This window comes from Centruroides vittatus, unplaced genomic scaffold (assembly GCF_030686945.1).
Source record: "Centruroides vittatus isolate TY-2023 unplaced genomic scaffold, ASM3068694v2 scaffold_3038, whole genome shotgun sequence".
In the NCBI taxonomy this organism is placed as follows: domain Eukaryota; kingdom Metazoa; phylum Arthropoda; class Arachnida; order Scorpiones; family Buthidae; genus Centruroides; species Centruroides vittatus.
The window spans coordinates 264,169-289,058 of NW_027122698.1; the positions used below are offsets into that span (position 1 = coordinate 264,169).

At 28.1% G+C, this 24,890-nt stretch overlaps 1 protein-coding gene across 7 annotated transcripts in view; it reads right to left on the reverse strand.

Annotated features, from left to right (window-relative positions):
* The window catches only part of LOC136988021 (putative leucine-rich repeat-containing protein DDB_G0290503), a 72,322-nt gene that overhangs the window by 35,756 nt on the left and 11,676 nt on the right, over positions 1-24,890 (reverse strand). For all 7 annotated transcript variants that reach the window (XR_010882713.1, XM_067285800.1, XM_067285797.1 and 4 more), the window contains exons 3-6: positions 21,556-22,013; positions 8,723-8,848; positions 8,423-8,593; positions 1,524-1,673 (exon numbers count right to left, since the gene is read on the reverse strand). Coding sequence is in view for 6 of the 7 variants with exons in the window: in XM_067285800.1 (XP_067141901.1) it covers positions 1,524-1,673; positions 8,423-8,593; positions 8,723-8,848; positions 21,556-22,013 (905 nt within the window). In the remaining variant the exon portion in view is untranslated. The remainder of the gene's footprint in view (positions 1-1,523; positions 1,674-8,422; positions 8,594-8,722; positions 8,849-21,555; positions 22,014-24,890) is intronic.

The following is a 24,890-nucleotide window of genomic DNA, read 5'->3' on the forward strand; positions in this document are numbered from 1 at the left end:
CAGTCCTCTCTCTCCCTTTCAGTGTGGACAGTTCCCTCCCTTACATATAATAGTTATTTTATCACTAACAGACAGTTTGATAAATAAATGGTCCATAATTTAATAAAACTAGAATAATAAAATTAATCTCATCAAATTTTTTCAAAATTTGAATACGTATCCAATAAAGAATAAATATGCAGTGGTACCTTCTAATTTCAAACAATCAAGAGTTAGAGATGGATAATTCTGGTTAAAACAGCTTCAGACTTGAAAATACTAGAAACAATTCCACATAGTGTGTCCAGACAGTTCCAGTGCCAGAACTACTAATACATTCTTCATTTTGTATTTTTATAAATAGTTTTTAACAAAACAGTGAACTCTTTATCTGGATTTGAACATAAAACTAATTGACAATTTTCCATGACTTTTAACCTACTGTTGTTACGGTTATCATGAAGTGTCAAGGAGATCAAATCGGGAGGAGAGTGGGGCATCCAGATTTCATGGAAGTCTATATTTTCCTCAAGTCCCAGAAAATAAGTAAAAAAAATTCGGTACAGATTGAGCAAAAGGTTTAGGAATTAATAAGGGGGATAAAATCAGGAGAGGGGAGGGGTGTCCAGGGTAATGGTAGTATATTTCCCTCAGAGTCCCAGAAAATAAGGAAGAAAAATTTTGTGATGATCAACCAAAACACTAAGAACAGAAAGATACAAATATTCTATTATCATATATACATATGAAAAACCGTCAAGTCCAACAGCAATTCAGACAGAACATAATGATTCCATAGAACTGTCTAGTCCAACAGACTAAGCAATTCCAAGAAACTTTTCTATCAGAAGTGGTTTCGTACTTGAATCAGTTCCAACAATTCCAGTTTCAGAAGCAGAACTGGATTTTTCCCATCTCTAATCCAGAGTTCGAACATTAAATTAATATAGACTAGTATAATTTATATAAGCTCAATATTCTGTTATTTAAAAATTAGAATTTTGTCAAAAAAAAAAAAAAAATTAGAATTAAAATGACGAACATAATGATAAGTGCACCCCAAGTAGACATTTCGTGAAATGCAACTTTTCTGACTGAAGGAGAAAAGAAAAAGAATTTTTAAGTAAATTAAAAAATATCGATAATAACTGATATCTCAAGAACAAATGGATGGAACTTGATGAAATTTGATACATAGGTTGAAAAAATTCGCAGATAATGACGATACTTATATTTTGTTTGGATGACATGCATATCTTTAGTCACTTCATAAAATGTGAATAAGGATAGACAGAAAGTGTTCTAATCCCAGTATAGTGAGGTTTGTTTTGTGAAGCCATTTGCTCGCTTGTTTGCTTGTTTACTTGATGGTTGCCTCTACCAAGCCTTACGATTGCAAATCACTATCATAACATTTTGAAATAAGAATAAACAAAATAAATATTTTAAAAATTCTTTTTGATATTATTATTCATAAGAAAGTTTAATATTAATCAAAACGTTAAATTTCTTATCATTTATTAAAAGTAACTAAAATAATTTACCTTTTGTAACTTTTCTGTCAATTCACTTATCAGATTCTTTGAAATCTTTTGTTGTTCTTCCAAATTTTTAATTTCAGTTTTCATCTTTTCTTTTATTTCTTTTACTGACGTTTCATTTTTCTTTTCGCATTCCTGTTTTGTTTTCTCAATCTGGTTAAACAATTTGATAGTACAATTACAATCTAACAAATAATTAGTAGTTTCTTTTATAAATAAAAGTGAGTAATTATATCTGGCAAATATTGCTAATTTTAGCTTAGTAAAAAGGATAAAATAATTAGTAATTCATAATACCAATCCAATTCCAATCTTATTGAAAAAAATTGTTATATTTAATTAGATTACTTGTATATACTTACCTTTCTGTATGTATTGCATTTATAAATTATATATTTGCATATATTAATTTATTTGTATGTTTAGTTCTGTTAATTTCTGTGAATGCATTCTCTTTAAATTACTTTATATTAATAAGTTAATATTAATCCAGATAATCAATTCTGATATACAGTCAACAAGCATTAATATGAACCACTAGGGACAGTTGTTAGTTTGCTTTATCTAAAATTCATGTTAACAATTTTCAGGGCCAAGATCAAGAATGTATGATTTATGGAGTTAAGACATAACAGACAATCAAAACCTCTAAATTATATTTTGAATTAATGTACTAAATAAAATTAAATATATTTACAAAAATAAATTAACATTCTAAATAATTTTCAAATCAAACAAAATGAAGAGAAGATGGTATTTACTGTTTAAGTATGGAGTAGTATATCAGAATGGTTAAACAAAAAAAAATTAAAAGAAATCCATGATTTTCTTTCTGATGAAGATTGTTTAAAAAAAGTAAAAAATATTTTTTTATTGCAAATGACATCTTTAGATATTCATCTGTGTCATTTTCAAACTGCAGATAGTGGCATATGGTATGGTACTGAGTATTGTGTCTGTTATATCCTTGAAAGAAGGTTTAGATGGCTGATCATCACCGTCAATCTTGCCTTCATTTATGAAATCATCACTTTCATCAAACAATATTCTCACCAGTTCTGACAGTATTGTGTAGAGTATGACATATAAGTTTCAATTATATTAATAATGGCACACAGGAACCAAAAAGTAGCAAAGGCACAAACTCCTTTTTCTGGCACCAAAAGAGTAAAAAAGAAGCCAAATTTGGCATCAGTGTATGCACTCCCAGATATGAAAGCACATTTTCATGGAACTGCATCCATTTAAAGAAGTAAGCATCTTTAAACTTTAACTCCTATTTTCTGAGTACAGTAGAATGCTCCACTAAAACCAGATGTTTGAATTGCTCTACAATTGGAGATTGAACCCATCTTGCTTACTAGAAGAAGAAAATCTATTCTATTCAAAATGGAACATTTATTACAATGCCACTTTTTATTGTTTACTTTAAAAAGTGTAAAAAGCATTCATTCTTGGGAGAGGTAAAGGTAATTTACAGTTCGATTTAACAAATTCAGGAAAATTTTTGTTCGAAAATGAACAAAAATTTGTTAAAATTTTATGATGAAAATCACATGAAAATTAACATTGTGACAATGACAAAATGTGCTTTATCAGTGTTCATTTTATGGTAAGTCGACAGTATAGATATTAATAAAATGTTATTAAGCATAAAGAAATTTCAAATAATTCATTTATATTACATATTAACAGATTTCTCATTCTTTATATAATCTTATTTTTTAACAAATGTACAAATTAGAAAAATTTGAATATAATGAAGATAACATTTGTTAATAAACATAAAAAACATCAATTAAAAAAAATAATAATAAAACAGCTAATGTAGTTTGGAGTTGATGAAAATTACTAATATAAATTTCTTTAGAATAAAATACAAATATTGTATTTGTATTGTATGACTATGCTTATTGTAATCATGGATATTGTCATCAATCACTTAATGTTATCAGAATTAGCATGTCCCAAAACAACTATATTAATTATAATTATAACAACTAAAATGGCAAAACCGTATTTGGGACAAGACTATGGGCCGGTTGAATAAAATGTAGTAAATGCTTAAAGTAATTAGTAAAAGTAAAAGTACTTGCTGTAAGTAAAAGCTTTGAAGTAAAAGTACTTACTTTTTTGAGTGTGAATAAAAGTTTACTTTTACTTATTAGTAAATGCTTACACTTTTAAGTAAATATTGGCAATGCTTACTACTATCAACACTATCAAAATGGTGTCGCCATGTGAAGAAGGAAGCCAACTAATCTTTGCAAATGTTTTAAAAAAATATAGAATATTATTAAACAAGTCTGTTAAACAAGTTCCTGCTATTAAAAGAAGAAATCATCCTTCAATAAATGATTGAAAAACTGAAGATAAATCATGCAATTGAGATGAATAAGAAACAACTCATGAAGAAGCTGAACAACATGAAAACCGACTTAAAAAAGAAGACAGATCTGAAACAGACTGGGAATAACCCGACTGCACTAAATTGGCCTTAATCAAAACTCAGGTTATTAGAATGTTTATACATAAAATTTATGTATAATTTGAAACAGATATTTATTAAAATTAAAATTATTCTTATTTAAATATCAAAAATGTCAATTGTCATTACCAATAAATTTATAGCAAATGAGGGGTTTATTTATTTGTGCATTTAGTCTTACTACAGCCTCATTCTTTGGTCAACTTCAAAATCAAAAACACTCAATTGTGATATAAAAATATGCATAAAACTACATATATATGAGAAGAATATAAATAACAAATATTTCAAGAAAAATATATAAACTTTATTTTAAAAATCAATAATATATATATTCCACAATTTTAATACAAGGAAATATCATCATTTTAGTTTTGGAGGAAAGGGCACCTCCCCTTGTCTCATTTTTACAACCAAGAAAGTGGTTGGCAATCCACTCCACATTCTCTTCATCAAATCGACATAATTTCCAGAAATAGGCAGTTATCGTATTGTTTCTGGGTCTATACTGCTTAGTTTTTCTTGACAACATTGTTGGATACAACAAAGCCATTTTCTCTATGTTGAAAATCAAAAATATATGAATATGAAACCTTTTACTTGTGTTTTAAAGGTAGCTGTAGAGCTAACTTCAATGTTTTGAAGTATTTACTTAAAAAAGGAAGCTTTTACTTATTTTAATTCACAGATTTATAAGCATTTTCTAGTCTTATAATCGAAGTGAATAAAACCAAGCTTTTACTGTTTGCTTTTACTACCTTTTACTGTTAGTAAAAGCATTTACTAACTTTTATTCATCAAACTTCTAGTAAATGCTAGAAAAATTGTAGTAAAAGAATTTACTACTTTTTATTCAACCAACCCTATATCTCAGAGATTCACTACTAAGCGGGATCACTTTGACGCTCAAGGCAAATCTCGTTCTCATTCTCCAATCTTCTTTGATATCGCTGGTTTTGAGCGTGATCGTTCAAATTTCATCGGCCACGACCACGAGGTCATCCACAATGCATTTTCGGTGAAATTAACCTATCCCCTATCCAATGTAGAAATTTCTTTCTGTTGCGTGTCGGCCCGAGTTGAATTTTTGTCGATGCCTAACGAAAATTTCCCGTTTTTGAACAAAATAATCGTGGCTATTGTATCATCCGAAATTATTTTTTTATTTTGCACAAACAATACTGGGTTGCGTCCTACCTTGTCTGTTGACCTCAACCACCTGTTCTGCGTCGTTTGTTTTGCCAGTAAAAATTAACTGAGAAACTGATAATTTACTTAATTTGGATCAGCTACGTGATATTTACAATAGTGTAAAGATATAATATAAATCCAAGATCGGCATGGCTGTCGAATCGAAAGGTTAACTAAATGAAATAAAAAGATGTCTCTCCTCATTAGAGTTTAGGAGCAAAGTGAGGTCAAAGAACGAAGGTCATGCGGTAGCACCCTCTGCCCTACCTGTCAAATTTTTATCGGTCCCATGATTTTACTATACTAGATAATGTTAAATAAAAAACCCACTTGTAACCACATATAACCCTGTTTTAACATCATATTTGAAGCACTCCCAAATTTACAAAATTAGATTACAAATTTTATTTTAACATAGAAGATACTACGTGTTCAGTCCTAAGGTCAGAGTTCACTTCTTAGAATGACTGTGGGTTGGTACTCTCCCCACCTGACTTCGGTGGGTGAGGTGCCTTGTTTTGCCTGTTTTGTAGAAGAGGGTCTCATTTTTGTATTTTATTTTGCCTCGGTTCTCGGTCCCCTGACTACCTACAAATCTGGAGTTTTTTATGCGCAAATGATTTGGGTACCTAATACTCTGCTGCCAAATATCAACTCTTGACATGTACTCCTTCATATCTCTAAGCTGGTAACAAAAACGGCAATACGATTTTATAGACAAGACATAGTCTTGTCAAAAACATTAATAACATTATTAACAATAATTATAATTAATAAATCTTCAATTTATAGATGATGGATGGAAAATAACTAGGTGTTGAGAAATCACTGTACTTCTTATATTTCTAGCACAATGATGATGACATGTATAGTACCTGTAACATATTAATTGGATATAAAGATGTATACCTTAAATAATAAAAATATAAAATTTGCCAGGACAAATAGTATTATTTACAGAAAAATATATTTCCTTTGACCATACATACATAGATGGGTCCAATCTACTTTCTGTCCTTTCACACGCTGTACGAGGCAATAACAAATTCCACACGGTGAAGTCGACCTTTCTTTTGTGGTTCTCATTCGCCGCCAATATGTAAAATAGTTAACAACGTCCTCCAGCGGTAGCACATCGATTTAATAATTACATTTAATAATAAAAATATAAAATTTGCCAGGACAAATAGTATTATTTTACAGAAAAATATATGGTATGTATTGTATGTATGGTCAAAGGAAATATATTTTTCTGTAAATAATACTATTTGTCCTGGCAAATTTTATATTTTTATTATTAAATGTAATTATTAAATCGATGTGCTACCACTGGAGGACGTTGTTAACTATTTTACACATTGGCGGCGAATGAGAGCCTCAAAAAAAGGTCGACTTCGCCGTGTGGAATTTGTTATTGCCTCGTACAGCGTGTGAAAGGACAGAAAGTAGATTGGACCCATCTATGTATGTATGGTCAAAGGAAATATATTTTTCTGTAAATAATGTATACCTTAAAATTCAATGTAGGCTCTAGTACCATTCAAAAGTGACACATTTTCCTCAGATTGTGATATTGATGGATAGCCACTTTTCCATGAATCTGTAACCATACCTATTGTTATTTTAGTATTGAATGACAATTCTTGATTGTTTACAGACAGATTGTGGCATGCCATCCCTTCACCGAACACCATTATCTGCACAGCAACCAGTGATTTCCACATTTTATAGAGTGCAGCAATCTGCACTTGGTCATTGCACATACAGACTCTCAGTTATTGCCACACTACTGATGCAGGAATTAGAAAATTCTATTAATTGATGAACACACACACAAATTTTATTACGATTGCATTATTATTACAAAAATTATAATGATTTTTCAAAGCCTAATTACTTTCCAACTACTTTGTATATACAGTCGAGTCTGCATAAGTCATCATAGGTATAACTCAACACTGTTGGGTTAAGTAGTCAGTTTTCTGTGGTCCTGGCCAACTTACACAGGCATTAATGTTAAAAAAAAACTCTGGTTTAGTCAACACCGTTTAACTCGTCACCACTGGATAAATCAACATACTTTTGCTGTCCCACACGCGTTTAGACATCTGATAAGTCGACTCCCCTCCTGAAAAAATGAGTTCACACAACGTAGTGTGGTGTGAACTCATTTTTTTCGGGAGGGGAATTGACTTATTTATTAATATATACATATTAATAAAAATGCCTTAACTTTTTATGTATTTTTATATATAAAATAGTAACAGATAAACAAAAAGAAAATATACATTCTATATCAACAACACAGCAGAATCTGATTTTGCATTTTCTCACGTCAAGCATTATTTGTAGCATGTGTTTCACATTTCTGTTAGAAATGAGTGTCTGAAAGCTAACAACACTTATGCTGAAGGAAAAATACAAAGTTATTTCTGAATTTGAATGTAAGAAAACTTTGCAAGCCGAATTTGCAAAACAAAAAAACCTTCCAAAAACAACATTGATGGGAATCCTGAAGAAAAAAAGAAATTAAGAAACTTTTTCTTGGATTTTTGTCACGGCTGTCTTGAAATTGCCAGAGAAAGTCTCCATACAAAGATGTCAAAGATGCTCTCGTATGTTGGCTAAAGCGAATTCGTTCATCGAATCTTCCTGTTTCAGGACTGATACTGAAAAAAAAGGTGATGGAAATTGCTGGGGTACTTGGAGTAGAAACCAACTTTAGTGCCAGTGATGGAAGGTCAGAGAGGTACCATACATTGCACTACTGTATTTTCCTAATTATAGTATTGTGGTTTTTTTCAACTTCGCTTTAGTCATCATATCGGATAACTGGACACATTTTCACTTCCCCTTGGGATGTTGACTTATGCGGACTCGACTGTATATATTTTTTTAAATGCCTTTTTCCTATTGGAGTCAATAAAATCAGAATTTACATTAATTGTTCTCTTATTTACTTACTCTGTTTAATATTGTCATTCAATGATCATCATCAATAAAAGAAAGTTAGAGTGTGATCACAATAAGCAGATTCTACTGTATTTGAATAACTACTTAGTTGAGGTTATGTAATAAATAAATTAAAATTTAAGTTAGAGATTTTTATAGTTGTAATATAATCAGATTATACAAATGCAATTAGGTGAAATATAAATTTCTAATAGAAATATTATTAATAATGCTTGCAAATATGATTTATATAATCCATTAAAATGCTTACCTTTTCTTGCCAGTCTCTTTCTTGAATTTCTAATTTTTCTTTCAAATTTATATTTTCTTCTCTTATTTCATTTAACTGACGTCTTAAATTATTGCGCTCCTTTACCCAAGTTCCCGATATTTCTGTTTGTCTGTCGTCTACTATTTTTAAATGCACACGCTCTTCGTCAACCTAATATTATGTTCATCAGGTAAGTAAATAATAAATACATTGTAGTACTTTAGAAAATAAATTTAAAAATTAATAAATGTTGTTAAAATATTTAATAATAAAATATTTACTTAAAAATTAAAGTATTACCTGAGATCTTAAATTATTACACTCTTTCCTAAGAGTTTTTAATTCTTCATTTTTACTATCTAACGATGTTTGCATAACACGAAGTTTTTCTTCTGAACTGCTTAACAATTGTTTGTGCTTTGAAATCTAGAATAAAAAATAAAAATAAAGTAAGTTAAATGTTATTTTGATTAAATATAGTTTAAATTATGAAATAGTTTTAACATTTAAATTATATTCTGATAATTGTTCAAAAGTTTTAAGAAAATTGACTTTAATTTAACAATATTAAACCCAAATTCAAACATAAATTGAAATACAATTTAATACAACTATTATTGCTTATTCTGAAACAGTATCTTCTTTTATTTGTTTTTTACTATAGCACCTCCTTACAATATATCTCAAAAGAAAGGTACGTTGTAACCTATCATAATATAAAACATTTTGTAATATGAAAAATTCATGTCCATATTTTATTATGTAAGTCGACAGAAGAGGGGAGTATGCTCGAAATGCATATTGGTCGACAAGATATTCCTGAATAAAGAGCAATGTCAAAGATGCCCAGTGTCTGTCTATGCATCTAGTTGTGAGAGAAAAAACAAAATTAATACAACTATTTAAAATACATATTCTATAAGGCACAAAAAGTTCAAGATACTCAAAACTTTGATAAAAATATTACGAAAACTTGATTGAATGAATGTAACAAACCATTTAATAGAAAAAAATGAAAAATAAATTGAATTGTGGTAGATCTAATGTAAACATATATTAAAAATTTTAAATAATAGAAATCATTTTTGAGACTTAAAGTTTTCTATAAGATGCTGAACTGATTTAGTGACATTAGCAATGACTTAAATATTCTAAATAGGCAGTCAAGTACAGATGCCAACAGGCAACGATTCAAAAAAACTTACAAAGACAAAATACATATTTATCAAAAACATTAAAATTTTTAAAATAAATATTAATGTTTTCAATAAAAATGTATTTTAAGAAATAAAAGAGAAAAAAAAAACTTTTCCACCAGCTCCCACTCACATTAAATAAAACTTAAATGGCCACCTTAAACTAATAAAACTAAGGCCACCTTAAATGACAGAACATTAGTTATGCAAGTTTCTGTAAAATTTGTGAATAAAACAAAATTTTCAGAGTGTTTCTTTGTCTGATTTTATTTTGTCTTATTTGTCTCTTTTTTCTAATATGAAAATTATAATTTACTCAAGTGGTCAGCAGAGCCAGTTTTACATGTAAAACTCTTTATTTTATAATTTTAATTATTTGCATATATAAAAAGTGCGACTCACATGAACCAATTAACTGGTGTACGATTAACATTTGAGTGATAAATGTTTTCATAACCCCTTCTGGACTCTTCTTCGGGCTTATTTTTAATTCAAAACAGGCTGGCAGTTACCATTCGATTTTATATTCGAATGTTAAGAGATTTCAGATACCATAGGTGCATGAGTTCCCCGTAAGATGTTTAAATATGATTGAACAATATGATGAGTTCAATCATATTTAAATATCTTACGGGGAATGCATGCACATACGATATCTGAAATCTCTTAACATTCGAATATAAAATCGAATGGTAACTGCCAGCCTGTTTCGAATAAAAAATAAGCCTGAAGAAGAGTCCAGAAGGGTTTATGAAAACGTTCATCACTCAAATATTAATCGTACACCAGTTAATTGGTTCATGTGAGTCGCACTTTTATATTCATCCCGACGTGTTGTGCAGTTAAGTATTTGCATATATAATATGTAGTACCAGTACTCAAATAATAAAACCTATTAAAACCTAAATATTAACCTATGAATGATATTGAAGAATAATTTAAAAATTTCAACTGATTCATTTAAATAATTATCAAAGTTCAAATTTCAAGCATGTATTTTGCTTACTCTCATTTAAAACACTATAAATTCATTTAAATAAAGAATGGAATTATTTCACAATAGTTACAAGAAGTCAACACTTTAATCAAAAGTGTTAGAAGCAACATGAATAAATATATGGTGTATATCTGATTTCCTTATAAAATTATATGCAGTCTTCCTTGACTTACGATGGGGTTATGTTCCAAAAAACACATTGTAAGTTGAAAATAAAAATAAATACTGAAAAAATAATAAATAAAGGACTATGCAAGGTTATACAGTAACATTGCATATTGTATTGTAAAGTACACAGAAAAAAAGGAAGAAAGAATGAATGACACAACAGAAAATGTACAGAAGTATATTTTACTAATGTTACATACAGTAATCTTTCAAATATTGTAACATCTATTGGAAAAGTATACAATAAAATTTTATTATAAAACCTTAAAAAGAAATGATGGAAGATTAGTTGCTTGATGGAAATGCTATGACAACAGGGCTATTGATATCATCTTCTGAAGCACACTTCCAGACTGGGGATGCTACAAGGTGTGAGCTGTTTGAATTCAAATTCTAACAGTTTTCACACTTCTGCTTCACTTGCATCATAATACTCTAATTACTTTTGTCAAATGAGCAAAAATCAATAAAGTTATGAAGATACAATATAATTCTAGTAAACAATTATAAGTGCTTTGTCTCCATTTACTTGTAATTGGTAGGATATTCAACAATGAGTAAAGTATAGGTTTAACTGATAACATTTGAAATCAATCCAAAAAGCATGGGTTTATCTAATACCTGAAAACAACAAACTTTTTTTCTAACTTTAGGTTCGTTACTTTTGTTGTCATCACAAATCAATTTGCATAATTGACTATTTAGCATGCCGTTTTGTAAACAAAGCTTTATTTCTGGTTAAAGATGACAGCATTTAATTACAGTAATTTTGAAAATAAGATCTAAAAAATTTTAATATCTTTAATAAGTATTTTGATGTAGATGAAATGAAAACATTTCTTCTCTCACTTCATGTAAAAATTTCATTTAACAAGACTTTCATTTTATTAAAACAAATTTTTATCTCGTTTAGCAATTTTTCTTGAAATCTACAACTAAGTATCTACAGTTTATATTAAACTTTACTTAGCAAAATTCTCAATTTAATAAAATCTCTTTTCATTTGTGGAATTTTTGAAGTAAAATTAATTAGGTTCTTGTTAATTATTTTAAATTCTAACTCTTTCCTATTAATTTCCGAAAACAACGAATCAATAAGATCATTATTATAAAACTAAAATTATAATTACTGAAAATTTTTATTCAAAACTGAAATTTTAATAAATATTTATTAAGTTAATAAAATGAAATTTGTGCTAAGAATAAAATAATCTACATTCAATTATTCTTTAACAAGATTTCTTGTTGTATTAAATTATTATAATGCAAATTTATACATATAAAATTGTAGCATAATACAATTATACTGCAACTTTATATGTATAAATTTACATAATATATCACAGTTACAGCATCTCAAAATATGATATCTAATACACGAATGAATGTTTAAGAGAAATTTTTTGTCTACGTTAACTACGTTTCTAGAAACACACTTTTAATTTATGATACTGAGATTGTTAAAGTAGAATTAGTTGTTCAGTGACTCTTTTTTACAGAAAACAACTAGGTCATAAAAACATACTGTGTAAAGTCAGTGGTAGAGATACTGGCTAAAACAATAAGCACATCAAACACACCAAGAACTACAAATATTTTCTGTTTTGTATTCTCTACATTGAACCTGACAATGTCCATTGTGTATGGAGGAAAATGTTTGTTGAAATAAATGATTTTCAGTTTTGCCGGTTTTTGATGTACCAGTACTTACTGCATACTGTGTACTGTACAGTACACGTATAGATATAATATTATGTATACATTAGATAAAGCTATATATAAAGGAAATCGTGTTAATATTTTTAGAATATAAAGAATTTGCTTATAATTTATCTATTTCTTATCATGTACACATAAATACACACACTAATTTTTATTCAATTATATGTATATACATTATATACTTATTGATTTTTAAAATTATTGTTAATGTTAAAATGTATGCAACTTCAATTTTATTTTAATAAGAAAAATGTTTATATTTTTAACACTTAAATACCAAAAATAAACTGCACTTTTACTTAAACAATTATATAGTTTTACTACCAATTACAAATAATTGCAATCAATCCGCATACTTTAAATTGTGATGAAATACCAATAATACCTGATAATACTAATTCTATATATAAAATTATAGGTAAATACAAATGACCTATTTTTAAGTATAATAGTTCCTAGCCAAGAATAGAGTTGTTGTTGGCAACTATAACCTATAGTTCGTAAACTTTCTTTGAAATATCAAAGAATTATATTTATAGTTTGATTTATATGTTTAGCTCTATATTTTATTGTAAATTAAAGATTTAATATTATACTTTATTTTAAAAACATCTGTTTACTTACATTAATCATACACTTTTATTAAAAAAATCAATGATAATTTAACAAATTAGAATAGTTTATGTGTTATTTGAAGCTTATTTATAACAAAAAATTACAGTAGCTTCTTTTAAAGACTTCAAATATTCAAGAAATAAATATCTTTATTGCTGTACAAGTTTTTATATAAAGTCAAGAATGTATGTTCTTTAAAATTTATAACATAAACTAGGATTTTTGAAAAAAATAAAATAAACAGCAGCAACTATAAAGAAGGATAAACATAGAAAAAAAAATAAAAGATGCAAATGATGTTGAAACTATGTTATGAAAATACTAAATTTAAAATAAAAGAAGAGGAAAGAGGTCACTTTTAATTATTTGAATAATTAGTTTTTGTATTTTTTTTAATTATAATATATTTAAAATACGTTTCACTTGATAATATCTGCAAAATTTTTTTAGATATTTGTATTTTACTGCTTTATATTAATAAATCTGTTGGCTGAAGAATGTTATGAATTAAACAAAATTGCTTAAATGTATCCAAATAATAAATTTAAGAATAAAGCTATACTTTCTGTATAATAATTAAAATCATTTGTTTTTTGTAATGGTTTGATATAATTTCTAAACTTCAAAAGATGTAAATTCTTATATCTGTGCACGTTAAAAATGCTCTGCGTTTTAAATATAGAAAACATTTAATTAACAAATTATATATTTGTATTGTACATTAATTTATAATAGTTAATTATTTTATATATTATAAAATTTTATTATAATAATTTATTGAATTGAAAAAATATTGGTATTATACTATAATTTTTGGCAAATTATCAAAATTTCTCAAAACAGTTTGCTTTGAACAACATTCAGATATTTTTCACTTCAACCGGCAATAAATAAATCAAGTCCAAAATTAACAACTGAACAATACTAGATTACAGATACTCTTCATTAGAATTTTATAATTAGAAAGGTTTTGAATTAGAAAATTAAATTAAATTCATTATCTTTTAAAGGAATTTGTTATTTATGTCTGAAACATTATTTACTTGGTCTACAATTCCAAATTCTGAGAAGAAAAGGAATCATTAAAATCTAACCCAAATTATTTTTTCTGGAGTGAAAATTCTCAGAAATGCATCAAACCTTTATAACCTATAGTTTGTAAACTTTCTTTGAAATATCAAAGAATTATATTTATAATTTGATTTATATGTTTAGCTCTACATTATTAATGTATAATATTAAAGATTTAATATTATACATTATTTTTAAAAAATCTGATGGGTGTGTAATCCAATGCTATTGGATTACACATCCATCTTCAGGAGTCAATTAAAGAAATAAAGTTAAGGGAAAAGTCCAAAGAAAAATAAATCTCTGGTACTATCAAAACTGCGTTATTTGTATTTGGTATACTGGCACAATGAAATGACGCTTAGTCAACACTGGGTGAGTTTTCCATCCTTATTTAGTTAGTCTGTAAACTACGTTTTAATCTTCTAATTTTAATATGTTTAAATTTTATTGCAGATTTTAAGATTTTAAAGGTTTCGATAGTACCAAAGAATATTTAGAAACAGAAACGGCAGTTGACATCGGAATAAGAAAATATGAAAAAAGCATAGCACTAAGAAACGGATTATATTATGAAGATAAGAAGTGAGATAGAAAGACTTGTCATCAGTGTAAATTACCTATGAACTCATATTGCGGAAAATAGACAATTAAGAACACTCTTCCTCCCTAAGTCTATTAGTCAGAACATCCCAGCATGCGATAGAAATTATATTAACTTTAAAATCTTAAAATCTGCAATAAAATTTAAACATATTAAAATTAGAAGATTAAAACATAGTTTACAGACTGACTAAATAAAGATGGAAAACTCGCCCAGTGTTGATCAAGTGTCACTTCATTGTGCCAGTATACCAAAAAAAATAAATCTCAATAATATTTGGAAATAATGGGAGAGATTTTCTTAAACCAATTATTAAAACTTATCATCCTTTCTATTTGTTTTAAATAATCAATAATTTAAGATATAAGAAATGTTTACGTTAATAATGCAAAACAGCATATAAAACAATATACAGTCAAACCCACTTAATGTCACATACTGATTACTGTCATAAAAACTGCCTTGTCAGTGTACGCCACCGACCCGGACGTTCAGGCGGACTTCCGGAACACCAGATTAATTAGACAGGCCTTTCAAATCAATCATATTTGTCACCTGGAGGCCTTGGAGATTCATAAAGCCAATTTAAGAGGCAACTGTATTAACTATAAAGACGGTGAGACTATCGTGCATGCGTGGAGATACCTATTCGAGGAATTCAAATGGAGCCAGGCAGAGGGGTAAAATGTGACATATACAATGTTTAAAATCGAACAGCATAGTTCTAATGGTCCAAGTAGGAAACCAGTTTAGTTCAGCACCTGAAGCAGGCCTTGGTGAAGGCCGAAAACGTTCAGAAGTTTTGTTTAGTTCAATTACTGGTAAAAAAAATTTTGTTTGTGACAGTTCATTTCTCACTCCAGTATTTCTGATTAGAAGACTGTTATTTTATATGCAAGCTATGTCGGCTAAAGTTTATAAAAAGATAGTGCTAGCCCTAACGAGGACTAGGGCTAAACTTAAATTCCTTTTGGAGTGCCAGAAGAATGGGAAGAATAGGATTTCCTATGTCAATTCATTGGATATACCTCCCCAAGGGCTGCTGAATCACTTTTACTGAAGCTCAAGGTTTTATGTTTAAGGAAGGCCATTAGATCTTCAAGGAGGGTTGTCTATTCTAACCTAGATAAGTTGATCAAATCAGGGTGAAGAATCAAATTTTCAAACGAGATCCAACTGCACTTGATGATGCAAACAGAAGGTTCGCCTGTTTCCAGGAAATTCTTGCACGCAACCTGGAGAAGAGGTACTGTAAAAAATTAAATTGGATTTCGGCTAAGCAAAAACTGCGCAAAAAAGTTTCACCTGCCGTACCATTAATTTGCTGGGATGACATTTCACCCCCAGATTTCCTCCTTAGCATTGTACAACATGGTCCTATGTTTGCACCTGGAACTTCCAAACTGCATCCTGAGAATGTGATGCCTAACATCAAAAGGCTTATTTGCAGCTTGAACAGTACCCACAAATAATACTACAGATGAAAAGCCACCTTCAAAATATCTTTATATTTATCAATAAAACAAGAAAAAAGCTTCAAAAGAAAATATTAACAACACAAATGCTGGTAAAAATAGTAACAAAATGTCAATATCCTGGACTTCATTAACATCTAAAGATGAAAACAATAGTGATAGAGAATTAGAAGTGACTCAGCCAAATGTTTGGTCTGCTGACATGTAAAGAAGAGGAAAAAAGTATTTTGTTAGATTACATGCAAGTCTGAAGAATTACGTAGGATACTTGACCTATACCATCATAAAAAAATCTAGGACTGTCTAAAGCACAGGGAGTCAGCATTTCAAAAGAATGAAATTCCATCTCAGTGTCACGTTACAGCAAGAGTATAAGTGTGTACTTAATAACACTGTATAAAAATTTATAAGCACTCAAAATCTACTTCCCATATTAATGCTGAATTTTGTATAGTTCAAACCAATGTTCCCTAACTTGTAGGAAGTCACACAAGTGCTTTTACTCCCTACACACAGCCAACAAAAGGACATCTACATACAAAGCATTCACGATGATCCAAATAATTTCTATATATAAATAACTGTTGCAGTTGTAGTTTATATCGTATATTTAAAGAAATATTCAGTATTTATTACAAATAACAGAAGTGATTTTAATTCTAAAATACCAAAAGAACTAAAACTGGAACACTTACAACTTTCAGTGACACTTTAAATTTTGTAAGATATCCATTCTCTATGCCCTTAAAGGAACATTCAAGCATCAAGTGCAGACTGAGTACTATAAATTCAATTAGTATGAAAAATCAAAATAGACTACAAATAGATCATTTAAGCAATCTTATGAAAATGAAATTACATTTAGCTAATGGTATAACAATAAATGTAGGTGATATCTAATCTACAAGGTATCTCTCTTCATTTCTATAAAGAAGGAATGAGAAAAATTCCAAGAAAAATAAATTAACTGTAAAGTGTAAATTTATTGTTAACAATTTTATTGTATATGTCCCTACTTATAAATTAAAACAATTTGTAAAAATACTTTACATATTTAATCTTGTATGAAAAACCTTTTTGTAGTTGCATGGTGCATTTCTGCACCATGCAGCTATAAAAAAAAAAAGGTGCAAAATTTGGAAACAATAATTCATTGTATGAGTGAATCTGAAGTTAGTAGTACCCCAAAAATTTTTGGAAATGTGTATTATATTGCATAATGTAACAGGCTGTATTCTGACCATTTTGACCCATTACAACTTCAAAAATTAAATGCTACTGTACTGTACATCCATTGCCCTACTTTGAATTTGACAATGAGTACTACAAATATATTAGAGCATTATCATATGAGAAATAAAATTAAAGCTATAATGTATAAATAAATTATTGGCATAGATAGAAACAGATTCTTATTGACGAGTCTACTAGTATTAGTAAGATTAGTATTATTATTCATTTGATAGATTAATTAAAAGAAGAAACAAATAAAAAGAAAGATCTTGACTTAATTGAATTACACAATAAAACATTGCCCACAATAACAGACTGTCTGTTTAAATGACTTGCAAAGCATGGATTTCATAATAATTATTTGAAGAAACATCTAATAGCCTTCATGAATAATATTGCAGACAATGAACAATCCTTATTCATTGAACAATCCTTTATCTTGAGTTTTTAAAGTGTCATCAAAAAAGGCATAAAATTAGCATGTGACTTAAGCAATATGAATTTCATTATGGCAGAGAAAAGATCCCACATTCTTAATGAACATGTTAAAAGTTTATTAATCTTTAAACTATGCAGTCTACTGCTAGAAGTGTGGAATTGGGATTATCGTGAACAGACATGGCTTCATTCTCATCATTTTTCTATTGACCAAGAGTAGGAAAAAACTGAGGTCTAAGAATATATCATTGATTTGATTTGAGATTCTCTCTAACAAACTTTAACAACTTATTGTAAGATATCCATTCTCTATGCCCTTAAAGGAACATTCAAGCATCAAGTGCAGACTGAGTACTATAAATTCAATTAGTATGAAAAATACTAATAAATAAATAATAAAAAAAAGTAACCATAAAAACTATTTTCCTTTTAATAAACTGTGCATTTGTGAGTTAGGAATTAGTGTTCTAGTACTTTTTTTAACAATATCTCACAGTCATTTTAATGTGTCTCTAAGCCAATAAATGCACAAAAGAACAACTAACTAATTCAATTTTCAAATGATTTGTAAAAATGCAAGTAGCCCTCTTAGTGCCCATAGGGCAAAAAAGTAAAAAAAAAAAAAAAAAAGTAAGTGTGTTGATTGTATCATTGACTTAAAAAACAGAACCATTACTATATATTCCAAACATCTTTCTTTGATGTACTGTACACCATATCTCAAGCAGACTCAACAGTTGTAACTGAGCAAATCGGTAGCTGTTACGTAGCAACCTGGATCTGTTGAACAATGAATGATGTTGCATTGGAACAAAAAGCCTTATTGGTCAGTTTCAGCTAGTGATAGGTAGCATAAACAAAAGACGCTGCCAAATGCGACATCAAAACACCAAATACCAAACACGTTCCGAAAGAATGCTACTGTAGAGAACATTCAGGAGGAAGATACTCACACAGCTCCAGAATTGTTGAGTCTGCTGAATGCAGCCAATGCAATACAATAAAGAAGAAAAATTATACTGAGTGCAATAATTCTATAGTCATATAAATTATTATTAAGTACAAATTGAATGCATATAAATAAATAAATGAAACTGAGAAGACTTAAAACTTTAGTTTTGGATTATAAACTAAAGTTATGATTATCATAAAATAAATATAATTGTTTAAATCAAAAAACTTTTTAAGCAATCATTTTTATATTTGGAATGTTACGTAGTAATATAAATCAAACTGTTATATAATATTTTAAAAAATTCAGTACAGGTATCCCTCATACAACACAGTTTTGTTCTAAGTGGTTAATAAATTAGGGAAATCCCCTGCATAACACGGTTTCCAGTTTTGCTCTAACACAGTTCAAGATTTTGGGAAATCCTTCAAACAAACTTTTGCAACTTTTAAATGTAAACTCCTTTATTCAATATTTTTTTTATTCAAGTAAGCGTATGTGTTATCTCAAATTTGTCCACAGATTTTAGAATATTGAAATTTTCAATTTATTTTGTGTCTTTTGTCTAGTTTAATGAAAACTGATATTGCTATTTTTTTTCTTCCTCATCCTTGCTTTCTTATCAACCAGGTGTTGTTGTTGTTGTTGCTTTCAGATTTTAGCCTTTAAGATTGTCACTGTGTTTTGTCTTTATACATTAATCTTTGTATTTAGTAAAGTTTATTTAAACATTTTTAGGTGTTATTAACCTTTTTTAACTGTAGGTAGTGCTCAGTCCTCAATTGAAGAAACACAACCCACTATAACAAATTTTTGATTAACAACATATTTTTATTTTGTCACATATAAAAAATTTTATGGTAAAAATAAAAAAAATAAAGACGTTGCTGATATTTCTAATCAAAATCAACGAAAAAAATCAGAAAGCTTTGTAAAAATAAAAAAAATGCCCTCATTTCACTAAAATTAACATCTGAGAGTGTACTTTTAATTGCGATTGTTAGTTAATTATTGATTGGAAATAAATTATTGGTTACTTTAATAGACATATTTCTCTTAGTATCAAAAAAGAATATTATACTTCTGTTAATTTTTGGAACCTAACCCTGTTTTACACTAGTCCTTTGTTTTGTATAGCATGGATTCACCTAACATGGCGATTTTTTGAAATGTAACTACTGTGTTATATGAGGGATATTTGTATTTATATTATTACCTATTACTATAGTAATAGATGATAGTTATGAATAAGAAAACAATAAAGCTCATTATATTCTTAATATTTTTTTATACCTTACACAACATTACAAATTATTGTCATTGCAGTTAAGAGTTCTGTACAGTAATAATAAATATAATATTGTCGTAAATGAAAGAAATATCCATTAAATTCAATAAACAGATACTGTAAAATCTCAATAATAGAGTTATTGTATTTTTTCTTTTTTGCTATTACCATAATGACGTACTGTACATATTGTACAGTATTTTACTGAATTTTACTTCCAGTAAGTCTCTATTTCTGTACAGTATGGTACTTAAGGTACTGCATTGTATGTAAATACTGCACTATACAGCAAATAAACAGTTGGTTCATTGTAAAATACTGTAAGTATAGCGTTATGTATTATAGATTGTAACTTAATTTTTTCGTAATGATAAGAGATAATTCTATTCTCTTATCTGTCACATCCTCAGTTCCAATCTCTGATGGATAAGAGCTTTTACTATAAATAGATTTTATTAATAATTGTGAATTATTTTATTTTTATAAATTTAGAATAAAATAGAAATTGCAATAAATTTTGCAAACTAAAAATTTATAAAACTTTTATTCTAATGAACAGTTACCTTTAATAGATATGCACCAGCCAATAAACAACTAGCTGCAAGATGAAAAGGTTATAGATAGTACCCTCTAATAGTAAGTATGCTGTGCATTGGAGAAGGATAAAGGTTTGTTATAAACTGGAAAAGTGCACATTCTATTCAGCAATGTCACTGCTACTGAAATGTATAATATTTCTTACCATGTATTGAAATAAAATTTAAGATGGTTGCATTGTTGTTTGAATAATGATAAAGTGAAAAATAAGTTACCAGATTTATTCTATTAATAGTCACACCTTATTCTCAAAGAATAGAAATAGTAATCGTCCTTGATACTAGTTGTGGATATTACAAACATATGGGGTAAAGTATTTAATTAAAGAAGACAAATTTACAAGTTTACAGTGTGTAACTTTAGAATGAATGAGAGTGTAACATATTATAAACTTGAGTTGACATTTAACAAGTACACTAGAAGTAGTTTTGATGCTGTAAATACTCAAATAATAGTAACAAAAAATAAATTTGGTTGTTTTAATAATAGTCATGACTATTATTCAAATAAATTCAGTATAAATAACATCCTCTTATAGTAAGTGCCCCGAGTGAACAGTACAGCTGAAGATGAAATTTAAGTTATAGAGACTGCACTGTTTATTGAAATAAATTATGTATATTACAGTAATAGCCTATATTTATTTAATCAGTCATTATTTAATCAATCATTATTTAATCAATTTTAAATTTTGTTATTGGCTTATTTTTATAAATAAATAAAACAAAATAAGTAAACAATGATTTAAAAATTTTGATATAATTTAAATTACTATACCTCTTTATCCAGTTCAGTTAATTTTGAATTTAACTGCTTATTTTCATTTAAAATTTCTTTCTTCGATGTGGTTGCAGAATCTAATTTTTCCTGAATTTCATGACAGTGGTTCTCTTTTGTTTTTAAACTTTTCTCAAGTTTGTTAACTTTTTGAGTTAATTCCTTATGTTCAGCTTTTAAAGTATCGATATTAGTTAATGTTTCTAGTTCAGTTCCTTTAGATGAAGCTAATTCTTTTAACTTTTGTTGTAATTTTTCTGACTTATTCTTTTCATTTAAAAATTCCTTTCTCAAATCTTCCAATTCTTTTTGTTTATTTTCATTTTCACTGGTCAGTCTACTTTCTTTATATTCAAAATCTTTTTGTAAAGAAATCAATTCTCTCTTATATTTTTCTACTTCTTCTTCAATTGTTTCCTGAAATGCTTCTCTTCCTCTTAAAGTTATTTGCAAATCATCTGTTATAAAAAAAACTTTTATTTTATTATTCAATACAAAAGTAATGCAAAAGCATGTTACTCCACACTCAATAAACAATTTAGCTATTAAAATATACAATGAACAAATACTATACAATGGAAAGAAACATTCAGTAAAAGGTAAAAACTAAAGTGATCTATTTATGTTAATGTCTTTAGCTTTTACCTTTTCACTAAATGATTATACATACATATATATATATAAAATATCAGTGTAAACAAGGACACAACTAGGGAATACAAGTAGGGCATGTGACCTGAGCACCAGGTAAAGGGGCACTGAGAAGAGAGGCAGACTGGCAGTGACATGGATGGTTTCATGTTACATTGTCAAATTCAAAACCTCTAAAACAAGAGAATGCAGAGATCTTAGTGTGACCCAGGTAATAGGGCCTAGTTGCATGTCTGGTATAAAAATGATAATTACAAATAAAATATACATGACAAATACATGGTATTTATAATCTAATACAAAAGTAAGTTAAAGCATAAACATTGGTATGTATAAAAAAAAATTATAAGTAAAATAAACTGTAAAAATAACAGACAATTACAGTGAAAAATTATATAACAATTTTTTACACTGGAATTTAAAATAAATAAAACAATTTAAAAATTTTTTCAACGGCTAAGCTATACTTATGGTATGAGGAAAACCAAACTGTGTTAAACTCAGTTGAAAATTTAATAAAAAATGGATAAAATTTATTGCAAGTACTGTAATACTTGGGGTGCTCAAAAATATTTTGTGGTAAAAGTAATTTGTTTTTGAGGAGTTAATTATGCCAACCTCCTCATCACTTTCTTCAGCTGCTTCAACATTCTGTGTATTGTAGCCACTTCTATTACAGCAGAACAGATTTCTTCTGTAAGGAGTTCTTCAGAAGCAGATACCTTTGTCAATTTTCATCCATGCATTGAAATAAGATAGTGACATATTATCAGGACTTAAATCATCATTTTCCTTCATTCCCTCTTCATCTACATCTTTGTAGTTTTAGTAAATCTCCCATGCTTAAAACAGTTGGCAATCATGATTAAATTAATATAACTCAGTTCCAGTTTCATTTAAGAAGGCAAAAAGAATCTAGAAAGATGATATTTTTTAACAGCTTTTTTGCACTTATTTTTTAATTTCAATGTCTTAGAAAAGTCAACTGCATTTCATAGTGAACATATGCTTTCATAATTCAGATTATGCCCTGATTACAAGATTGGATGAGTGATGTTGTATTGAGTGGATGAGTTTTTGGAGCATCAAGTGATAAGCACTAATCTGCTAAAAGTCATGTAAATACATGATTTTTATGAAAATTAAATTATTATAATCTAATACAAAGGTAAGTTAAAACATAAATAGTGGTATAAAAGCATAGCAAGTAAGATAAACTGTAAAAATAATAGACATACATACAGTGGAAAATTATTGATCCACCACATCATTGTCAATCAACAGAAGAATCTTCTGCTTAAGTTTCCAGTCCCATTCCAATAACAAGTTGTTAAAATTACTGCTGTCGTCAAAGCAATGCTATTAGAATGATAAGCAACCAGTAATGCTCTCGTCCCTTTAAATCAGCAAGTTTTTGCTTTTTTTCCTATCACCATCAAGTCTATCAGTACTTTTTATTATAAAATTTATTGTGGAAAAAAGATAATGGTATTAGGTCTCTCTTTGAGAAAAAAATTATCAGGTGGAAGTAAAAGGTTTTGATTTGGACTCAAAAAAGCAAAAGCAAGTTTTTGTGACCAGTGAGTTGTGTTAAAACTAAAACTGAAACAAACTTTTGACACTATACAACAAAACCAAAACTATTGCAGGAGGGCGGCAGGGTGGCATCAAACATATTTTATGTTTTCTGTTAATTATAAATAGTTACATAAGTATTTAAGGCATCATTTGGGACTACTTGGGATGGAGCACAAATTCACATGGAATTTTGCTTCATGCAGTACTCAATTACATGCAATCCCTATATAAAACAAAGATGAATTGTATTTAAACTTTTCAAAATTTTATTCTTATACCTTCAGTATAAAATTAAACATTTTCATGGTAAAATCATTCTGATTATATTTGAAAATTATATATTAACTTTAAATAAATCTGAGCAATTGTTCAAAGTTAAAAATAATCAAACTGGAATGGTTTTTTGATCTATTAAAAGATTGGTAAAAACAAATAAACCTTTTTAGTATGCAATAAAAATTTCACAACAAGACACGAATAAAACTTAAATGTATGTCTAAATAGACAAATTACATAACATTGTAATAATAATGTTTAGTGAAGTTCTAAAATCTGTGTTAAACATATCTTATATTTGGAAAAGAAAACAATAACTTCCTTATTAACAAAATAAAAAACTTGGCTTAGCATAGGAAAAACTTAATTGTATTCTATTCTTTGTTGTTTATAATTGTGTAACCATTCATCTTACTCGTTTACTTAATTTGTTAAAGTTTGTATAAGTTAGAATAATTATATTTTCAATAATATTTTTCTATATTAAAACTAAGAGAATTTGCTTTTATTTCTATTAAAAATTTGAATATTCTATTCACATTTTAAACAGGTTCATATTCAAAGCTGTTACTCCTAATGTATGAAAGTCATTATTTTGTTTCTTGTCCATTATTTCAATTTAAGCTTATCATCTGATAAAAATGCTCTAAATTCAGTCCAAAAATGTTTCAATTATTAAATATCTGTTTGATAATCTTAATAATACCTTTTCTGTTTCTTTAATGATATGATCATGCCAGGTATTCAATTTAATAAATTATAACTACAAATAGTTTGTCAAGAATAATGAAATAAAATATTTAATTGTGTCGGCATCTGAAGCTATTGTA